At 41.6% G+C, this 22,841-nt stretch overlaps 1 protein-coding gene across 5 annotated transcripts in view; it reads right to left on the bottom strand.

Annotated features, from left to right (window-relative positions):
• The window catches only part of LOC137427633 (uncharacterized), a 143,563-nt gene that overhangs the window by 24,199 nt on the left and 96,523 nt on the right, over positions 1-22,841 (bottom strand). For 3 of the 5 annotated variants that reach the window (XM_068117255.2, XM_068117253.2, XM_068117257.2), the window contains one exon: positions 15,491-17,864. The exons of the other annotated variants lie outside the window; for them this stretch is intronic. In XM_068117255.2, the coding sequence (XP_067973356.1) occupies positions 17,839-17,864 (26 nt within the window). In that variant the 3' untranslated portion in view covers positions 15,491-17,838. Of the gene's footprint in view, positions 1-15,490; positions 17,865-22,841 lie in introns of those variants that run through there. 5 annotated transcript variants of the gene reach the window in all.

Genomic DNA, 22,841 nt, shown 5'->3' with positions numbered 1-22,841 from the left:
CCATTGATACAGCAAATTGTCCATTTCATCAAGATTAAAATTGACAATCTCGATCAAAGCTCGGGTCAATAGGAAGAAAAGTGACGATTTTTCAGATGAAAAATGATGATTTTGGAAGGTTGACCTTGAGTTGACCTTTGACCTCAAAAATAGTTAGTTTCTCTATATAGTGACTCAATGTGCAAATGCTGTTCAACTTTCAAGTCAATCGGATGAAAATTGAGGATTTTTGAAACTTGGCCTATGTTGACATTTTGGCCTATGTTGACCTCAAAAATACTTGGTGGTTGAATTTAGTGACCAGATATGCAAGGCCTCTTCAAATTTCAAGTCAATTGGATGAAAATTGAGGATTTTAGAAATTTGGCCTATGTTGACATTTTGGCCTATGTTGACCTTTTGGCCTATGTTTACCTCAAAAATACTTGGTGGTTGAATTCAGTGACCAGATATGCAAGTCCTCTTCAAATTTCAAGTCAATTGGATGAAAATTGAGGATTTTAGAAATGTGGCCTATGTTGACCTTTTGGCCTATATTGACCTCAATAGTACTAGGTGGTTGAATTCAGTGACCAGATATGCAAGTCCTCTTCAAATTTCAAGTCAATTGGATGAAAATTGAGGATTTTAGAAATTTGGCGTATGTTGACCTTTTGGCGTATGTTGAGCTTTTGGCCGATGTTGACCTCAAAAATACTTGGTGGTTGAATTCAGTGACCAGATATGCAAGTCCTCTTCAAATTTCAAGTCAATCGGATGAAAATTGAGGATTTTAGAAATTTAGCAAAGTTGGTGACCTTTGGTCTATGTTGACCTCAAAAATACTTGGTGGTTGAATTTAGTGACCAGATATGCAAGTCCTCTTCAAATTTCAAGTCAATCGGATGAAAATTGAGGATTTTAGAAATTTAGCAAAGTTGGTGACCTTTGGCCTATGTTGACCTCAAAAATACTTGGTGGTTGAATTTAGTGACCAGATATGCAAGTCCTCTTCAAATTTCAAGTCAATTGGATGAAAATTGAGGATTTTAGAAATTTAGCAAAGTTGGTGACCTTTGGCCTATGTTGACCTTTTGAGCTATTGACGCCAAAACAATAGGCTTCTTGCTTTTGACCAACTCTACCATTTGGGGAAGTTTCGTGAAGATCGGTTAAAAATTGTGACCTGTAGGCTGGTGACAAACAAACAAACAAGAAAACGTCATGCGTAGCACGATACTTGCAAAATACGCCCTCCCCCAAAAGTTTACCATTGATACAGCAAATTGTCCATTTCATGAAGATTTAAATTTACAATCTTGATCAAAGCTCGGGTCAACAGGATGAAAAGTGACGATTTTAGAAATTTGGCCCATGTTGACCTTTTGGCCTATGTTGACCTCAAGAACACTTGGTGGTTGAAGTCAGTGACCAGATATGCAAGTCCTCTTCAAATTTCAAGTCAATTGGATGAAAATTGAGGATTTTAGAAATTTGGCCTATGTTGACCATTTGGCCTATGTTGACCTCAAAAATACTTGGTGGTTGAATTCAGTGACCAGATATGCAAGTGGTCTTCAAATTTCAAGTCAATTGGATGAAAATTGAGGATTTTAGAAATTTGGCCTATGTTGACCTTTTGGCCTAAGTTGACCAAGAATACTTGGTGGTTGAATTCAGTGACCAGATATGCAAGTCCTCTTCAAATTTCAAGTCAATTGGATGAAAATTGAGGATTTTAGAAATTTGGCCTATGTTGACCTTTTGGCCTATGTTCACCTAAAATATAATTAGTGGTTGAATTCAGTGACGAGATATGCAAGTCCTTTTCAAATTTCAAGTCAATTGGATGAAATTTGAGGATTTAGAAATTTGGCCTATGTTGACCATTTGGCCTATGTTGACCTCAAGAATACTTGGTGGTTGAATTCAGTGACCAGATGTGCAAGTCCTCTCCAAATTTCAAGTCAATTGGATGAAAATTGAGGATTTTAGAAATTTGGCCTATGTTGACCATTTGGCCTATGTTGACCTAAAAATTCTTGGTGGTTGAATTCAATGACCAGATATGCAAGTGGTCTTCAAATTTCAAGTCAATCGGATGAAAATTGAGGATTTTAGAAATTTAGCAAAGTTGGTGACCTTTGGCCTATGTTGACCTTTTGACCTATTGACCCCAAAACAATAGGCTTCTGGCATTTGACCAACTCTACCACTTGGTGAAGTTTGGTGAAGATCGGTTGAAAATTGTGACCTGTAGGCCGGTGACAAACAAACAAACAAGAAAACGTCATGCGTAGCACGATACTTGCAAAATACGCCCTCCCCCAAAAGTTTACCATTGATACAGCAAATTGTCCATTTCATGAAGATTTAAATTTACAATCTTGATCAAAGCTCGGGTCAACAGGATGAAAAGTGACGATTTTAGAAATTTGGCCCATGTTGACCTTTTGGCCTATGTTGACCTCAAGAACACTTGGTGGTTGAAGTCAGTGACCAGATATGCAAGTCCTCTTCAAATTTCAAGTCAATTGGATGAAAATTGAGGATTTTAGAAATTTGGCCTATGTTGACCATTTGGCCTATGTTGACCTCAAAAATACTTGGTGGTTGAATTCAGTGACCAGATATGCAAGTGGTCTTCAAATTTCAAGTCAATTGGATGAAAATTGAGGATTTTAGAAATTTGGCCTATGTTGACCTTTTGGCCTAAGTTGACCAAGAATACTTGGTGGTTGAATTCAGTGACCAGATATGCAAGTCCTCTTCAAATTTCAAGTCAATTGGATGAAAATTGAGGATTTTTGAAATTTGGCCTATGTTGACCTTTTGGCCTATGTTCACCTAAAATATAATTAGTGGTTGAATTCAGTGATGAGATATGCAAGTCCTTTTCAAATTTCAAGTCAATTGGATGAAATTTGAGGATTTTAGAAATTTGGCCTATGTTGACCATTTGGCCTATGTTGACCTCAAGAATACTTGGTGGTTGAATTCAGTGACCAGATGTGCAAGTCCTCTCCAAATTTCAAGTCAATTGGATGAAAATTGAGGATTTTAGAAATTTGGCCTATGTTGACCATTTGGCCTATGTTGACCTAAAAATTCTTGGTGGTTGAATTCAATGACCAGATATGCAAGTGGTCTTCAAATTTCAAGTCAATCGGATGAAAATTGAGGATTTTAGAAATTTAGCAAAGTTGGTGACCTTTGGCCTATGTTGACCTTTTGACCTATTGACCCCAAAAACAATAGGCTTCTGGCATTTGACCAACTCTACCACTTGGTGAAGTTTGGTGAAGATCGGTTGAAAATTGTGACCTGTAGGCCGGTGACAAACAAACAAACAAGAAAACGTCATGCGTAGCACGATACTTGCAAAATACGCCCTCCCCCAAAAGTTTACCATTGATACAGCAAATTGTCCATTTCATGAAGATTTAAATTTACAATCTTGATCAAAGCTCGGGTCAACAGGATGAAAAGTGACGATTTTAGAAATTTGGCCCATGTTGACCTTTTGGCCTATGTTGACCTCAAGAACACTTGGTGGTTGAAGTCAGTGACCAGATATGCAAGTCCTCTTCAAATTTCAAGTCAATTGGATGAAAATTGAGGATTTTAGAAATTTGGCCTATGTTGACCATTTGGCCTATGTTGACCTCAAAAATACTTGGTGGTTGAATTCAGTGACCAGATATGCAAGTGGTCTTCAAATTTCAAGTCAATTGGATGAAAATTGAGGATTTTAGAAATTTGGCCTATGTTGACCTTTTGGCCTAAGTTGACCAAGAATACTTGGTGGTTGAATTCAGTGACCAGATATGCAAGTCCTCTTCAAATTTCAAGTCAATTGGATGAAAATTGAGGATTTTTGAAATTTGGCCTATGTTGACCTTTTGGCCTATGTTCACCTAAAATATAATTAGTGGTTGAATTCAGTGATGAGATATGCAAGTCCTTTTCAAATTTCAAGTCAATTGGATGAAATTTGAGGATTTTAGAAATTTGGCCTATGTTGACCATTTGGCCTATGTTGACCTCAAGAATACTTGGTGGTTGAATTCAGTGACCAGATGTGCAAGTCCTCTCCAAATTTCAAGTCAATTGGATGAAAATTGAGGATTTTAGAAATTTGGCCTATGTTGACCATTTGGCCTATGTTGACCTAAAAATTCTTGGTGGTTGAATTCAATGACCAGATATGCAAGTGGTCTTCAAATTTCAAGTCAATCGGATGAAAATTGAGGATTTTAGAAATTTAGCAAAGTTGGTGACCTTTGGCCTATGTTGACCTTTTGACCTATTGACCCCAAAAACAATAGGCTTCTGGCATTTGACCAACTCTACCACTTGGTGAAGTTTGGTGAAGATCGGTTGAAAATTGTGACCTGTAGGCCGGTGACAAACAAACAAACAAGAAAACGTCATGCGTAGCACGATACTTGCAAAATACGCCCTCCCCCAAAAGTTTACCATTGATACAGCAAATTGTCCATTTCATGAAGATTTAAATTTACAATCTTGATCAAAGCTCGGGTCAACAGGATGAAAAGTGACGATTTTAGAAATTTGGCCCATGTTGACCTTTTGGCCTATGTTGACCTCAAGAACACTTGGTGGTTGAAGTCAGTGACCAGATATGCAAGTCCTCTTCAAATTTCAAGTCAATTGGATGAAAATTGAGGATTTTAGAAATTTGGCCTATGTTGACCATTTGGCCTATGTTGACCTCAAAAATACTTGGTGGTTGAATTCAGTGACCAGATATGCAAGTGGTCTTCAAATTTCAAGTCAATTGGATGAAAATTGAGGATTTTAGAAATTTGGCCTATGTTGACCTTTTGGCCTAAGTTGACCAAGAATACTTGGTGGTTGAATTCAGTGACCAGATATGCAAGTCCTCTTCAAATTTCAAGTCAATTGGATGAAAATTGAGGATTTTTGAAATTTGGCCTATGTTGACCTTTTGGCCTATGTTCACCTAAAATATAATTAGTGGTTGAATTCAGTGATGAGATATGCAAGTCCTTTTCAAATTTCAAGTCAATTGGATGAAATTTGAGGATTTTAGAAATTTGGCCTATGTTGACCATTTGGCCTATGTTGACCTCAAGAATACTTGGTGGTTGAATTCAGTGACCAGATGTGCAAGTCCTCTCCAAATTTCAAGTCAATTGGATGAAAATTGAGGATTTTAGAAATTTGGCCTATGTTGACCATTTGGCCTATGTTGACCTAAAAATTCTTGGTGGTTGAATTCAATGACCAGATATGCAAGTGGTCTTCAAATTTCAAGTCAATCGGATGAAAATTGAGGATTTTAGAAATTTAGCAAAGTTGGTGACCTTTGGCCTATGTTGACCTTTTGACCTATTGACCCCAAAAACAATAGGCTTCTGGCATTTGACCAACTCTACCACTTGGTGAAGTTTGGTGAAGATCGGTTGAAAATTGTGACCTGTAGGCCGGTGACAAACAAACAAACAAGCAAACAAACAAACAGACAGACAGAACCACAAACGCAACCGACCAATGTACTTGAAAAATCTTCGATTTTGCAACGTTGTGGCCTCGAATCTCATTCTACTTCAACACAAAACACTTCGGGTTGAAAAAAAAAACCTTCACTCATTCATTTATGGATTGCAAAATAGTTTTATGCAAAACGTTCGCTCAAATGAATTGTTGATGAAATGGTAAAAGAGCTCAATTTGTGTTGCACGTGATACAAGTTCAAGTTACCTATTTTCCTTTGGATTTGAACATTATTAACAACTTGTTCAATTTGTGCTACACTAACTATTCGACTGCCTCTTCCGTTTTGTCACATGTTTCTGTACGAGTCTTGTGATTGACTTTTAAAAGCATCAAACTGAAGTGGCTCTGGGTCGGATATCGAGCAGGGACCGAGGACTCATGGACAAGATTTTCAACCTGGAAACCAACAGAAGGCCCTGGAAGAAGCAGTGATTGACCAAATATTGGATGGAAAGATGAAATTGAAAATATTACGAGAGGACAATGGCCTCACATTGAATAGGACGGACCACGTTGGGACCGTAATAATAACAAATAGGGGAAATACCCTGGGCACTCACCTGGTAGAATAAAGCAGTATACTACTCTGACGGTATTTTAAACAGTATCACAGCATTTTTAAACAATTTCAATGGTTGCTAGGAGACAGGGCAGTGTGTAGAATCATACTGATGTAATCATAAGATTTTAAACAAACAAACACAGAAATACCTATTTTGGGGGGCACTTCCCCTCCCTTGTCGACCCCCTTAGATCCCGATTTTTGTAATGCCGTGAACAAACTTTGGTGCAACACGGGTGATGAAGGTTGTGCTCAAGTTTCATCGAAATCGTGTGTGTAGTTTTAGAGGAGAAAGCAAATACCGGTACCTGTTTTGGGGGGTCAAACCTGGATACACCCACTTTGACCCCCAATAGACCCCTTCGACCCCCAATAGACCCCTTCGGCCCCCAATAGGTGGAGCATAGACCCTTTAGATTTAGAGCATCCTTTATGTCCTCCACCCTTTAGACCCAGATTTTTTTTAATGCCATGAACAAACTTGAGCTGCAACATACCAAATCCGATTTTTGCCAAGTTTGGTCACAATCCCATCAGCGGTTTCGGAGAAGAGGTTGCAAGTGTTTACGGAGTGACGGACGGACGACGCGCCATCGCATAAGCTCCCCTGAACTATGCTCCAGGTGAGATAAAGATTATGGAACCTCCTTTCTAATTCCTGAATCGAAGCGTAATTAAAGATGAAATGGGAACCTCTTTTCCTTTTACCTCTCAACATATAAAACAGCAAAGACTAGAAAAGCACTCGGAAGAGAGCATCCTCCACCTGGCTGAACAGTTTACGTTTTTAGCCCATTGATGGGCCGGATCTGAACCAAATTCGAATCGATTCGTCTTTGTCGCACACCCAACCTGTCCAACAAGTTTCGTCCGAATCCGTCTATAATTTTTGAAATACCGCGCTCACAGACTTTCCAGACAGTGGTGAAAACAGGTAATGAAAAGAAACAGACATTTAGTAATTGTTATTCAAATGCGAATTTTATTTTAACGCAAGTATAACAGACAGTGGGCTATAACTCAAGCAAAGACTTACAAAACTACAGTCATCATAAAATTGACTCAATCCATCGTTACTTCATTCAAAGAATGTCTTGGAACTCAACAAAGGAACTACAGTAAATACATTGCATAACAAGAGCTTCACACATTAACACTACATTTTTTTCAACATTTTAAGGACCCAGTTAGTGGGGTCCTGCATTTGCATATTTTAGTTCAACACATACGAATATTCACAAAATTGCAACTCGTGTTTTGGGATTTTGGATATTGTTTTTTTTTTTTTTAGGGGGATGTTGTTTTGATCGTACAAAAGGAAAGTTATTATTCCTTGAAAGAAGAAAAAAGTTAAGTTGGATCATTCGGGTTTGACAGACACAAATATGCTCAAAAAAGAAGACTTCTTCATTAAATTAGTCCCCTACCGGTGTACACCGGAGGGGACTATAGGTTTGCACTCCGTCCCTCCGTCTGTCCGTCCGTCATTCCGTGTACACCGGAGGGGACCATAGGTTTGCACTCCGTCCCTCCGTCTGTCAGTCTGTCCGTCACGCAAAGAACAGCTTTCCGGACTTTTTTCCTAAACTCTTAAAGCTAATGATTTCAAACTTGGCACATGGTTTCCTCATGATAAGTTACAGATCGAGTTCGAACTTCACGACGTTTCGATCATTTTTGACAAAGTTATGGCACTTTGAACTTTGGTAATTTCCCCAACAGTTTTCCAGACGACAGACTGCCGGTAGTGGACATGTATTGCAGCGCAATACTCAGAATGCTTGTTATTAGTCCCCTACCGGTGTACACCGGAGGGGACTATAGGTTTGCACTCCGTCCCTCCGTCCGTCAGTCCGTCACGCAAAGAACAGTTTTCCGGACTTTCTTTTTCTAAACTCTTAATGCTAATGATTTCAAACTTGGTGCATGGTTTCCTCATGATAAGTTACAGATCAAGTTCGAACTTCACGACGTTTCAATCATTTTTGACAAAGTTATGGCACTTTGAACTTTGGGGATTTCCCCAACAGTTTTCCAGACGACAGACTGCTGGTAGGGGACATGTATTGCAGCGCAATACTCAGAATGCTTGTTACATCTTTTCCAATATTAGCTTTGATTTTACTTTCAAAATGACAAAGTTTTTGAACAAACCTAAATGGTTCACAGTCGACTTCTTTTTCGCCGTTTTCTTGGGCCTTCGTTTATTTATTTATTTTCCACAATAAATGACCATTTGTTCCACAGCAAACAATTCCTTCTGCATCCTTTTTAACGCTCCAAACTCAGGTTTAAATTATACATCCTCTTTAAATCTGTCCATTAGCTCTCGTGTCCTTCTCGAACACGTAACACACGTTTTTATGTACATTACATACAGAAGTTTGGTCACCCGTTTAAGATTGGGTTATTTAGACTTTAGTGTTTTATTTGAACTTATTCGTGATCAACCAATGGCGGCACGGCACGACCTCGGCAGAGAGAGGGGCAAAGCTGGAACTGTGCATGCAGGTACGGGCCAGAAGACAACGTGAACACTCTCAAGCCTGCTATTATTTATTGTTTTTTTTTCTTAACATTCATTTGCTTGAGAATTGAAAGTTTTTATTTTGTGACGATGTTCTGCGTGCGAAAATAATGCGGTACTGCAAATTTCGCAGACATTGGCCCAGGGGTTTTAAAATGAAAAAGTAATAAAAACAAACTCGTTCTTTCATATATATATTTCATATTGCAATTTAAATATTTCATTGTGATACCATAATGTGGTTTGCTGCATGTGAAACAACATTTCGCAAAGGTTTAGTGACCTTTTCATTTGCAGTTGTCTCCTGTGACATCACATTTACTGCAAATGACTTCCCCACAAAAAGCAGTGTTTTTCCTGGTTTATTGAGACCAAATCAGCTGCACAGGTTAAAGGGAGCTTCAGGACGACCCGTGGAAGCACCATTGAGGAAAAACTATTCGTGAGTGGCACAAAGTTTCTGGAGACTGGTCGCTTCCTGGAGAGGAAGGGGGCAGGCCAGAAAAGCACAAGTGGTGACGATGTTGAACACGTTCGTGAGTCATTTGAGTGCAGTTCGCCCAGACAAGATGTGGTTAGTCACACTTTAGTGAAGTATCAAGAAGATTGTTGTTTTATGTTACAATAGAGATATATAATATGATAGAGTCGTTTAAGAGAATGAAGGTTATGGACACAATAGGTGCAGAAGAGTTCTTCAGCACAATTGGCAGTGATAGGACCAGGGGCCAGAGCCTACGAGTAAAGAAGAGTAGAGTTAACGTGGTAGTAAGGCAGGAGTCTTTCACTCAGATAAATAGTTGATGCAAGGAATGGTCTCCATGTAGAGGTAGTGGCAGCAGAAACAGGGTACAAGTTTAAATTGGAATTACACATATACCTGGAAGTATTGGAGATAGAGGAGTATAGGGATATCGGCAGGATTTGAAGGTACACCACATGGCCAAAAGGATGTGGACACCCGAACATCACACCCGTAGGTGGTTGAAGAACATCTCATTCCAAAATCATGGGCATCAATATGGAGTTGGTCCCCCCTTTGCTGTGATAACAGCCCCCACTTCTGGGAAGGCTTTCCACTAGATGTTGGAACGTTGCTATGGGATTTGCTTCCATTCAGCCACAAGAGCATAAGTGAGGTCGGGCACTGCTGTTGGGCGATTAGGCCTGGCTCACAGTCTGCGTTCCAATTCATCCCAAAGGTGTTCGATGGGGTTGAGGACAGGGCTCTGTGCAGGCCAGTCAAGTTCTTCCACACCGATCTCGACAAACCATTTCTGTATGGACCTCACTTTGTGCATGGGACAATTGTCATGCTGAAACAGGAAAAGGCCTTCCCCAAACCGTTGCCACAAAGTTGGGAGCACACAATCGTCTAGAATGTCATTGTATGCTGTGGCATTAAAATTTCCCTTCACTGGAACTAAGGGGCCAAGCACGAACCATGAAAAACAGCCCCAGACCATTATTCCTCCTGCACCAAACTTTACAGTTGGAACTATGCATTCAGGCAGGTAGGGTTCTCCTGGCATCCGCCAAACTTAGATTCGCCTGTGTGACTGCCAGATGGTGAAGTGCGATTCATATACTCCAAAGAATATGTTTCCACTGCTCCAGTCCAATGGCAGTGAGCTTTACACCACTCCAGCCAACGCTTGGCATTGCGCATGGTGATCTTAGACTTGTGTGCAGCTGCTCGGCCATGGAAACCAATTTCATGAAGCTCCCGACGAACAGTTGTTGTGCTGGCAACAGCACAGTTTGGAACTCGATAGTGAGGGCAGCAACTGAGGACAAATGATTTTAACATGCTACGACCTCAGCACTCGGTGATCCCGTTCTGTGAGCTTGTGTGGCCTACCACTTCGCGGCTGAGCTGTTGTTGCTCCTAGACGTTTCCACTTCACAAAAACAGCACTTAAAGTTGACCAGGGCAGCTCTAGAAGGGCAGAAATTTGACGAACTGACTTGTTGGAAAGGTGGCATCCGATGACGGTGCCACGTTGAAAGTCACTGAGCTCTTCAGTACGGCCCATTCTACTGCCAATGTTTGTCTATGGAGATTGCATGGCTGTGTGCTTGATTAGAATATATATATATATATATATATATATATATATATATATATATATATATATATATATATATATATATATATATAATATGTATGTATATATATATATATATATATCTGTCAGCAATGGGTGTGGCTGAAACAGCCGAATCCACTAATTAGAAGGGGTGTCCGCATACTTTTGGCCATTTAGTGTATCTTGAGTATGGATGGGTGATTGTATCGTCTGTGAGAGGTCTCGTCAACGAATAGTGTGTGGTTGGTTGCATATTCCTCACCCTAAAAATGTCTTTGCCACCACCAACAAAAATAAATAAATATTTTCCATTTTTACTTTTAACACCCTTGTGATATCGCTGAGTCTGCCACACTTTTCTCATCCCCACTCCTAACCACACCCACCTCCCAATGAAATTAAGTCATTCTGACATTGTGGTTGAGCTTGAAAGTGGTTGGATGTCAATGAAAGATAGTTTGTTGGGAGCCATTGGTGAGGTATGTGGATGGACAAAAGGACCACCGAGGCACTCGGAAACATGGTAGTGGGATGATGAAGTTGGAAAGAGGATTGACGAGAAGAGGAAGAAGGTCAAGGAGTGGCAGAAGGCGAAGGGTACGGGGGCAGAAAAAGCAGAGCATGAAAGTTATAAGGCAGCCAAGAAGGCTGCAAAGAAAGAGGTAGCAAAGGTGCAGGAGGCATGTCGGAAAATGTTCGGAGAACGCTTGGATTCGGAAGAGGGTCAGAGAGAGGTATTCAGGATTGCAAAGCAGATAGCAAAAGAGAGGTGTGATGTGATGGGGGTGAGTTGCTTGAAGGATGAAGTGGGACAAATCATTGTGGACCCAGATGGAATTAAAGGAAGATGGAAGAGATATATATGGAAATGCTGTTGAATGCAGAGAATGAATGGGATGGCAACATCGAGAGTAACCCAGTTTTAGGACTGGCAGAGAAGATAACTGAAAGATTTTCTGGAAGATTTTCCTGGCTTCAAATCAACTTCCTCAAGCTTAACTGTGATAAATCTGAAATAATCATCATTGGCCCAAAAACGCTCACAAAATCCACCCATAACTTTGCCCTCAACATCGATGGTATCCCAGTATCCACCTCCCCTCACATCCGGAATCTTGTCGTCATCTTTGACCAAACCCTCTCCTTCGACAAATACACTAAACAGATCACAAAGTCAGCCTTCTTTTACCTGAAAAAACATTGCCCGTCTCCGCTCATCCCTCTCCTCCACGGCTGCAGAAACCCTCATCCACGCCTTCATCACCTCCCGTCTGGACTACTGCAATAGCCTCCTCTATGGTTCACCCTCAAAAATCACCAATAAACTCCAATACATTCAGAACTCCGCTGCCCGTCTACTCACCCATTCGCGAACCCGTGACCACATCACCCCCGTCCTTTACAAGCTTCACTGGCTCCCCATCCCCCAGAGAATCCAGTACAAAATCCTCCTCTTGACATACAAAGCCCTCCATAACCTGGCCCCATCCTACCTGGCTGACCTCCTCTCCAGACACACTCCCACCCGCAACCTCCGCTCTGCTGGTATCAACCTCCTGACCCCCTCCATCCGGACCAAATTCAGATCCTGGGGGGACAGGGCCTTCTCCATCGCTGCTCCCACCCTCTGGAACTCACTACCTCACACCATCAGAGACTCCTCCTCACTCACCACATTCAAAACATCACTAAAGACCCACCTGTTCAACACTGCATTCAACATTCAACCCACAGCATTTAACCCCTGACTATCTCTTCTCCTTCTCCCTCCTTTTGCTTTAAATATTTCCCTATTGATTCTTGTCTTTTTGCAATTGTTGTTTTCATGTATTGCTATGCATTATGTTTTCCACTCTGTCAAAGCGCCTTTGGGCTTCTTGAAAAGCGCTATACAAAATAAATTTATTATTATTATTATTATTATAACTGAGAAGGAAGTTCAGGCAGCGATAAAAGCAATAAAAATAAAAATAAAAAACACCTTTAGAGGCCATTTTTCCCCGCAAGCGGGGGTTGGCCTTTTTCGGGAACTGTGGTTGTTGTTGTTTTTCGGTCCCCTTTTTGAAGCAATGTTTTACGGCCGGATGCCCTTCCTGACGCCAACCCTTTTTGCCGCCTTTAACGACAAGCAGGGAATTACCAGTGAACTGGTACTCAATTTGCTGACCTCGGAAGAAGGAAGCGATAAAAGCAATGAAGAGTAGAAAAGTGGGAGGGCCGACGGGAGTTGTGGGAGATATGTTGAAGGCAGCAGGAAGTTGGGGTGTGAAGAGAATGACAGAGATCTGTAATGTGGTGGTGAAAGAAGGCTGCATTCCAGTGGATTTGGAACTGAGTACCCTCGACCCTCTATACAAGGGGAAAGGTGACCCTCTGGACTGTGGCTCGTATCGAGCGATAAAGTTATTGGAGCATGGAATGAAGGTATTGGAAAGGGTGTTGGAGAGGAGGATGAGGAAGAAAGTGAAGATCGACGAAATGCAGTTTGGATTTATGCCAGGAAGAGGAACGACAGACATGCTTTTTATTGTAAGGCAGTTGCAGGAGAAGTACAGGGAGAAGGGGAAGAAGTTGTTTCTTGGGTTTGTTGATCTGGTGAAAGCATTCGATAGGGTTCCACGCGAAGTCGTGACATGGGCATTGAGGAAGTTAGGAGTGGAGGAATGGTTGATCAGAGTAGTGATGGCAATGTACAAAAGAGCGCGCACAGCTGTAAGCACGAAGGACGGGAACAGTGGTGAGTTTGAGGTGAAGGTGGGAGTGCATCAGGGGTCGGTACTAAGTCCACTACTATTTGTAGCTGTGATGGAGGTGCTGGTTCAGAACATAAAGGAGGGTTTACCATGGGAGTTGTATGCAGATGATCTGGTGTTGATTGGGGAAAGTATGGATGGACTGAAGGAAAAGATGAACAAGTGGAAGGAATGTATGGAGACAAAAGGTCTGAAGGTGAATATCGGAAAGACGAAGGTGATGGCAAGTGGTAAAGCATGTGGTGAGGTGGAAAGAACTGGGAAGTGGCCGTGTGCTGTGTGCAGGAAGGGTGTCGGAGTGAACTCCATTCAATGTACAATGTGCGTTGAGTGGGTTCATCAAAAGCGTAGTGGTTTGAGAGGGTCATTAACCAGTGTGGCAGCTACATTCAAGTGTAAGGTGTGCACAGAGGGAGCTGCAGATGGAGGAATTGTTGTTGGATCTTGGAGACGGCGTGAAGCTGGAAGGTGTGAAAACATTTTGCGACCTCGGAGACATTCTGAATGGAGAAGGTGGATCAGACTCGGCAACGATTGCTAGAGTGAGATGTGCATGGAAGACGTTTCGGGAACTGAGTGGCGTCCTGATGAGGAGGGGAGTGTTGTTGAAGCTGAAGGGAAATGTGTATGCTGCATGTGTGAGAAGTGTTATGATTTATGGGAGCGAGACATGGGTAATGAATGTAGAGCAGCAACGAAGGCTGGAAAGGGTGTAAATGCAAATGGTTCGGTGGATGTGTGGAGTATCGTTGAGAGAGAGGAAGACAAATGATGAATTGTGAAAGTTGATGGGAATAGATCCTGTGATAGATGCTGTGAAGAGAAACAGGTTGAGATGGTTTGGTCATGCCTGGTGTTAGGCTAGCGGCTAGGGTGCCGGCTTAGGATCCTGGGTTCGAATACCGGTCGATCGCTGAATTAACGCCAGGGGGGTTGACTCAGCCTGTCATCCTTCCGAGGTCGGCTAATTGAGTACCAGTTCACTGGTAATTCCCTGTTTGTCGTTAAAGGCGGCAAAAAGGGTTGGCGTCAGGAAGGGCATCCGGCCGTAAAACATTGCTTCAAAAAGGGGACCAAAAAACAACAACAACCACGGTTCCCGAAAAAGGCCAACCCCCGCTTTGCGGGGAAAAATGGCCTCTAAAGGTGGTTTTTTTATTTTATGGTTTGGTCATGTGTTGAGGAAGGATGAAAGTGACTGGTTGAGAAGAGTGATGGAAATGAATGTAGAAGGAAGTAGAGGACGGGGAAGACCGAGAAATACTTGGCTAAAGATGGTGGAAGAAGAAATGCGGGCAAGGGGGTTAACAAGGAGAGATGCAGAAAATAGGGCAAAATGGAGAAGATTGTCATGGGGACCGCAAGGCTAACCCCCGCTCTAGCAGGGAAAATGGCCTTAAAATGCATGTTGTTGTTGACAGATGGACGGCTTTATTTAATTTGGTGCTGGTGTGGCATTAGCATTATGGGCTGGATGGCCTCCTCCTGCATCTAATTTCCTTGTTATTGTTAATAACTAAAATTAAAACATAAATAAACAAAGTCCTAAAAATATATGAACACAAAGGAAAAGAAGGAAACCCACCAACAGCAGGGTGGAGGGACACAGTGGGAACTTGGAGGAAGAATGGGCAATGAGAAGAAACACCCAGAAATTGATGGTACACACCTGCAGCAATAATTAACTCGGGTGTGCAACATGGCAGGGATGGCCCAAATGGCCTCATTCCCTTGCTTCAGTTTGTCCAGGATCATGGGACAATGGGTTACAGTCGGCAGAGACCGGCAGAGACCGAGGACGTTTTGTGAGGTCACTGAAGGCACCATTATTGCCCTCGCCAGAGGAGAGGGTATTACATTTGAGTCCATTTGTTTGTCTGTTTGCCTGTCTGGTTGTCTGTCTGTCCGTTTGTTTGTCTGTTTGTTAGTTCGCTCAGAATAAATATGGTTTTCTCTGCAAACGTTGGTCCGATTGACAGGAGAAATTTTCACCATAGGTGCGCCTCCACCTGCAGAATTTTTTAAATGATAATGATGACATAAAAAATGATATTTTTAATGATATAATCAATCATGGTGTTCGGCCGCCATCTTGGAAAAACTTTTTTTTTAAATGCATCTCTCCATATCCGAAAGCGCTGCATAGAAAAATTTGAGACACGGCTCATTGTAAAGAACTCTCCATGTGGAATAACATATGTTAATGATGATGTCATAGGTGCCTCCATTATGACGTCATAATTCGACAAGTACAAAACTTCATCCGATCAAGATGAAATTTCTTGAGAATCATCTCGGGATAAATTGGCAGAGAAAAAACAATGATGACGTCACCGGTCAAGTGGTTTGGTCGCCATATTTGTTTTAACACAAAAGCCTGAAAAAGCACTGAAAACATGTCCTGGCGAGGGTCTGCAATCTTCATGTTTGTACCTTAACTTGATTAACAAGTGAAAGTTTATGTTGTGACGTTCACCTTCGGTGTGTGAAAATAATGCGGAAAAGCAAAATTGCCCCATGGATTTGGAAGCATAAGGAACAAACAAACAAACAGACTTGCTCTCTTATATACAGGGTGGGCCAAACAGCGGTCATAATTTTACTGTGACCATTTTTTTTTCCAGGTCGCCAAAAAACAAGGTTTTATTTTAATGCCTCCGCCGACGAAGTCGCCGGAGGCATTATGTTTTTGGGTTGTCCGTCCAGCTATCCGTGTGTCCATCCATCTATAATAGGTTTTCGTTGCCACGATAACTTGAGAACGACTGAAGTTGAAACCTTTGAAAACAAAAAATTCGAAGCCAAACTTGGTGCAGTATGTATAATGAGGTAAAGATGAACCGAATTTTGGGGTCATGAGGTCAAAGGTCAGAGGTAATGAACGCGAGGTAAAAATCCTGTTACCGCAATAACTTGTGAATCAGTGATGCGATTTTGACCAAAGTTGGTACAAGTACGGTATGTAGTATGATGCAAATATGAACTGATTTGATTTTGGGGTCAAGAGGTTAAAGGTCAGAGTATGTAATAGGCTTTCGTAATCGCAATAACTTAAGAACGGCTGAAGGGAAGGAACCAAGTCAAAGTTGGTACAAGTACGTATAATGATGCAAAGATGACCTGATTAGGTTATGAGGTGAAAGGTTAGAGGTCCTGTTAGAATTCTGTTACCGAGCTAACTTGTGAACCAGTGATGGGATTTTGAGCAAACTTGGAATAAGTATTTATTTATTTTATTGTTGAAGGCTCCAGTCATGGACTATATCGTCCTCATCGAGGACAGGCCTTAAATAAAAGAGCTGCATTGATAGAAAAGTTAAGGGAGAATAGAGAATATTATGATGCAAAGATAAACCGATTAGATTTCTGCATCAAGAGGTCAAAGGTAGGTTTCTGTAACAGGTTTTTGTTACCGTGATAACTTAATGGCTGAAGGGAACTATGTCAAACCTGGTACCAGTGTGTATAATGATGAAAAGGTAAATGGATTACATTATGGGGTCAAGAGGTCAAAGGTCACAGTTCCGGTGAGGTAAAAATTATGTTACTGCACTAATTTGTGAACCAGTGATGGGATTTTGACCAAACTTGGTACAAGTATATATTTTGATGAAAAGATGAACAGATTAGATTTCGGCGTCAAAGGTTAGAGGTCATGTCACGTAAAGATGTGCTAACTTGACAACAACTGAAGGGATTTCAATCAAAATTGGTACAAGTATGTAAAATGATGTAAAAATGTGGGCGTTGGCATATGGGTCGCAACGTCGAAGAGTGGAGTTCTAGTTTTCATCGAAGTTTTGACCATGTCAAACAATTTCTCTGCACCCCAGTGGACGCTCATATTCGAGATGTTTTGGCGACCAAGTCATACGTTTCTACACAAGAAGTTTTTTTTCGGGTCTATCCAAATGCAATAACTCCACAAATACAAAACCATCAAACATTGTTGATACCTTTAGAGACACTGGTAATGTGAAAGGCTAAATTAAAGGACACAGTGATCGAAAACCTTCAGTAAAAACACCCGACAAGATAGAAGGCTCTAGAGTCTAGACGCTGTAAGAAAAGACGGTACACCACCGCTCACATCCACTGGTGCTTTGGAGTTTTTAAGATGACATTTCCCAACGGACGGACAACCCATAGCCCCCCTACTTCCCTGTGTCCTTCCGTCTACAACATATGGGGGTCCTTCAAAGCTAAAGTGTACAAAAACAACCCACAAACACTGCAGGATAAATTTTTTAAAAACCACAGATGGGAAATTAGACACATAGCGGTTCAAGTTCTCAGCCTCGTCATCGACAAGTTCAATGTCCGTGTGGCAGCTGTCCTCCAGAGGCGTGGTGCTTGGATTGAGTACTTCGTCAACTAGAGAGTTCATAGAACACCGTACCATGCACAATCTTGTGGAAAAAAAAAAAAAAGACATGGGAAGGGTCTTTTCAATTCTTGTTTGGCGTTTCCAACCACAATGTATATTTACTACGAGCCACGACTTTGTCTGAGTGTCAATATTCCCCAAAGCAGAGCGAGCGCGATTGGCAAATTTGATTGGTCGAGGTGGCGTAAAATAGCACAATATTTTTTCCAAGCACTGTTAAACTTATGGTTTTTGGAGATGCAAACAAGGCAATTCATGTTCTACAGTGTTTAACTATATGATTCAATTGAAATAAAATGAAGGTTTTAAAGGCTGTAGAAAACAAAAATTTATTCGGACGTTTACTGCCGTTGATGCACCGTCTTCTACACCACCTTATTCAGCACGTTAAATTAGTTATTTGTGCCTGTAGTGTTTGTGTCCTTTATCACGTCTAAAAAAACAACGTTTCCTGTTTGGAATGATTACTTTATTCCTTTGTACGCAAAAGGCTTTCTGATCAGAAAGATAACTTATGTGTTCATTGATAACCATGCGAGACGAGCACCGATTGAATGATCGTTTTAAGGCCATTTTCCCCGCTCGAGCGGGGGTTAGCCTTGCGGGCCCCATGACAATCATGGTTCCCTGTTTGAGGCAATGTTTTTATGGCCGGATGCCCTTCCTGACGCCAAGAGACTAGCACCGATTGTTGGCCGTTAACTTGTACGCACTTTTCTGTTATATGTACACATGACGTTTGGCCATTTCTTAGCATCTCAAAACTGAACTTTGCACTCAAACATGATTTTCTTTCCTTCAATTGCTCTATGTTTCTGAGATGGTCAACATCCACCATTTAAATTTAAAGGGTCGTGCTATGGAAAACACTGCGTTCATGCTGTCAGCTTCGCCTACATGGGGCAAGGCTTTGTGGCAATATGCACTAAGCCACGTCTTAATCAATTAGATAGCCTCACAGGATCCAATAAGCCTGTGTGTTTACTCTTCTACACCCCTCCATTTTTTTTAAATAATCGTTTTGTTTGTCTGACACGTTAAGAATTTCCCCGAGGGTGCAGTAATGACATGGGAAGCGGATCGCGTTCTCCTATCCTTGTGTTTGCTTATTTACTTGTTGTTTTAATGTACCGATGGAGGGATGATGATGAACATGGAATATGCGGAAGATTATTTGCACTGTCAGCACATTCGAATGGAAAGCCATATTTGATCACCGTTAAACAAGCCAATATTCCATCACGCTGCCAAAACGTTTGTAAAATACTGCCACATTTTTATTACCTCCACCACCTAAGGTGGATGGAGGTTGTGTTTTCACCCCTGTCTGTCTGTCTGTCTGCGAACAGGATATCTCAAAAAGTTGTGGACGGATTCGGACTAACTGTGGCAAAGGTGGTGTATGTGACAAGGATGAAATGATTCGATTTTGTTGAAGATCCTGATTAGGATCCGGCTGGTAGAATTTTTAAAGTGATTTTTCACCATTGGGAGATAGGACCAAAAACGATACATAGCAGGATATCTGAAAAAGTTATGGACGGATTTAGACGATACTTGGTGGACCGGTTGGGTGCGTGACAAGGACAAATCGCTTCAATTTCAAAAGGTTTGAATATGGATTCGGATACGAGAGTTATTTAATTTATAAATGATTTTTCACCATTGACAGATCGGGCGAAAAGCGATAAATAACATGATATTTTAAAAAGTTATGGACGAGTTATGACTAAACTTGGTGGACGAGTTGGTAAGGTGACAAAAACAAGCGGATTAGATTTTGGTTCAGGTCCAGATGCAGATCTGGTCTTTCAGTGGGATACAAAACATAAACTGTTCAGCCTGGCGGAGGTATGTACTCCACCGAGTGCTGTTCTAGTCTTTACATATAATGGAGGACAGAGGGCAAATGAGACGTACTTAAAACATGTGATGAGGTTTGTTTGTTCATGGCATTACATGACTTCAGTGGAGACATGCATATCTGGACAGGCCCTCAAAGGCACCAAAGCTAAACCTGGGAAGGATTTTCACTGTTGCATCAAATCTGCCCCGCAAATTGTGTCCCCAGCAAATGATGCAACCCTCAGCCATGTGCTACTTTCGAAATAATAATAATAATAATAACAAGGAACTACGATGCAGGATCAGGCCATTTGGACCATCATGCTTGTGCTACACCATCACCAGATAAAATAATTCCATTAGGCTACAGACTTAATTTCAATGGGGGGATGGGAGGTGTTACACATGGAAATACAATGAATATTTAAAGGAAAAAATATTACAAAAAGAATTTTTTTGGGGGTGAATAGACAAGTAGGGTGAGGAATGCAAAAACACCGACTACATTCACCTTTCAGTGAGTCCCTCCAACAGACATCACAATCTCCACACGTATATATCACCATCAATCCATATGTAAGGTATCTACAAGTCTTGGCCTTCTGTGGTACCGTATCACATGCCTTCTGAAAGTCGACATAAACTACCTACCCTCCACTGCACTCCCCTCATCCACCCAATCAGAAACTCCTTCATAGAACTCCCATAAATTTGTGAAACAAGAGCTCCCTTTAGTAAATCCAAGCTGACTGCCTTTAATTCGTTTATATTTATCCACCACTCTCATGTGCTCTTCCTCAATTGTCCCACATTTTCCTTAACCTGTTCTTAGCCATGTCCTTCTCATACGGTCTTTTTGGCTTGACGACTAGCCTCACGTTCTGTTGTTTTGTATCTGAATGCCTTCTGCTCTTCCTTAATAGGACTCCTTACCTCCCTGCTCAACCACGCTGATCTTTTTCTTCCTCTGGCTTTACATCTTCTGAGAACATACCTACTCCATACACTGCACATTTGTTCTTGGAATGTTTCTCTGATGCTGACTGGCATCTTCTTAGCCTCTCCCTATCCGCAGCACCAGCTCTCTCGTCATACCCTCAAAGTTTGCCTTCCTGAACTCCTTACTCTGCTATCTGGAACTTTAACTCTTAAAGGGCCACAGACACAGAAAATCATGTTTGGTTTCATTAATAGATATTGCTTCACTTAATGTTCTTTTTTTTTTTTGAATAAATATCTTGGAAGGAAGATATTGTTTTGGGTGTCCTTTTACGCTCGATTGTCCCCGCCCACCAAAAAACGGTGATTTTATTACCCACGTGACCCGCTACATCATCTGAAGAATTTTTTTGCTGCGGGTAGTTTTTATAACGATCAGAGGATTCTCGAACAGAAAAATCTTCAAGTTCACTTTCCGACGAGTCTGAAGCGAGTTGCGCGGCCATTATCCGTTGCGTGCTGAGACAAATTTGCCTTTGATTACATCATGCAGATGACGTCATGACCATCACCATTTTTAGGGGCAGTACCCAATGGGTTTGCTTTTTTAACTGTAACACCTCAAACAATTATTAGAATTAAAAACCACGTTCAGTTCTTTATTCATATTCTTTATTTATTTATTTTAAGCCTGGTGTTGGCTTAGCAGTTAGGGTGCCAGCTTGGGATCCTAGGATCCTGGGTTCGAATCCCGGTCGATCGCTAAATTAACACCAGGGGGGTTGACTCAGTCTGTCATCCTTCCGAGGTCGGCAAATTGAGTACCAGCTTGCTGGGATGAATGATCCCGGTGTGTACCCCGGCTTAGAATAGGTACACCGTATCCCTGCGCATCGTAAGAGGCGACCAAGGGTTGGCGTCAGGAAGGGCATCCGGCCATAAAAACATTGCCTCAAAACAGGGAACCATGATTGTCATGGGACCCGCAAGGCTAACCCCCGCTCTAGCGGGGAAAATGGCCTTAAAACGATCATTCATTCATTCATTCAGTTCTTTATTTATTGAGTTTTGCTTTAAAATAATTATAATCACATCAAAAAATGTTTTTTTTTTGTGTCTGTGGACGTTTAACAGAATCTTTGCACACACGATATTGTATGGTCATGTGATCACCTACCTCCATCTCCTCCACCATATTGGAATCATTAAAATGAGGTCTAACACTGCACTCCCCCCTCATGGACTTATGCACAAACTGTGTTAAAAAGCAATCCTGGACTCAATCAAGGAAATCCTCCTCATGCTCTGCCCTTTCTCTGTTCCTCGACCCAATATATCCCTGGCAAGTTAAAATTCCCCATAATCAATATTCTTCCCTTATCACATGCCCTTCTTAGTTCTTCATGTACTCCTCCTTCCTCTTCTTCCCTCCCCAGAAGCCCGATAAAAGAATCCTACCAATATCCTACTGTTTTTACAATCTCTAATGTCCACCCATACAAAATCCTCAACATTAATTCCCTCCTTAATGTCACCTCTGCTCGGATTTTACCCAGATTGCTACACCTCCTCCTCTTTTCTCCTTCCTATCACAACGATACACCTTGTGGCCTTCTAATCCTGTCCTCCAGTTACTTTCCTCATTAGACAACGTCTCGCTTACCGCAACTACATCGTACTCCTCGCTATCTACTTTGGTTGGCCTCAAGCTCTTCCATCTTATTATTTAAACCCCTGCCATTGGTATAGAATGTTTAACTTTTCCCATCCTGAAATTATTTGTTCCTGCCTAGAGTTAATACAGTAGTTACCAATAGCGGTGTATTCCTTTATAGCCTCTCCACCCTACTCAAGCCTAAAAAAGGCCTGAATTGCCTCCTCAATTCCCACTGCAAACCTTGCTATCCCCCTTTCTGTTTTAGCCTATGGCCTTCATCATGGAAACACTCCTTTTGCCCCCGGAAATGACCGACTCCCACTGCTTTCTAAACACAAACTCTTGCGGCCGACACCATTCTTCCAACCATAGGTTGACATCTATCTCACGACTCATAAATTCAACTTGCTAACCGTGCCACCACTTGCTACACTCTCAACCACTGCTCCTCCACTCGCTACACCCTCACCACCGTGCCACCACTTGCTACACCCTCACCACTGCCAATCTCCTCAGCACAAATTTTTCACATTGCAATACTTCCCTCAGAATAGCTAT

The sequence above is a fragment of the Myxine glutinosa genome, chromosome 5 (genome assembly GCF_964187855.1).
Source record: "Myxine glutinosa chromosome 5, kmMyxGlut1.1, whole genome shotgun sequence".
Taxonomy (NCBI): domain Eukaryota; kingdom Metazoa; phylum Chordata; class Myxini; order Myxiniformes; family Myxinidae; genus Myxine; species Myxine glutinosa.
The sequence above is the reverse complement of the archived record's forward strand: the minus strand, read 5'-3'. Positions and strand labels throughout refer to the sequence as shown.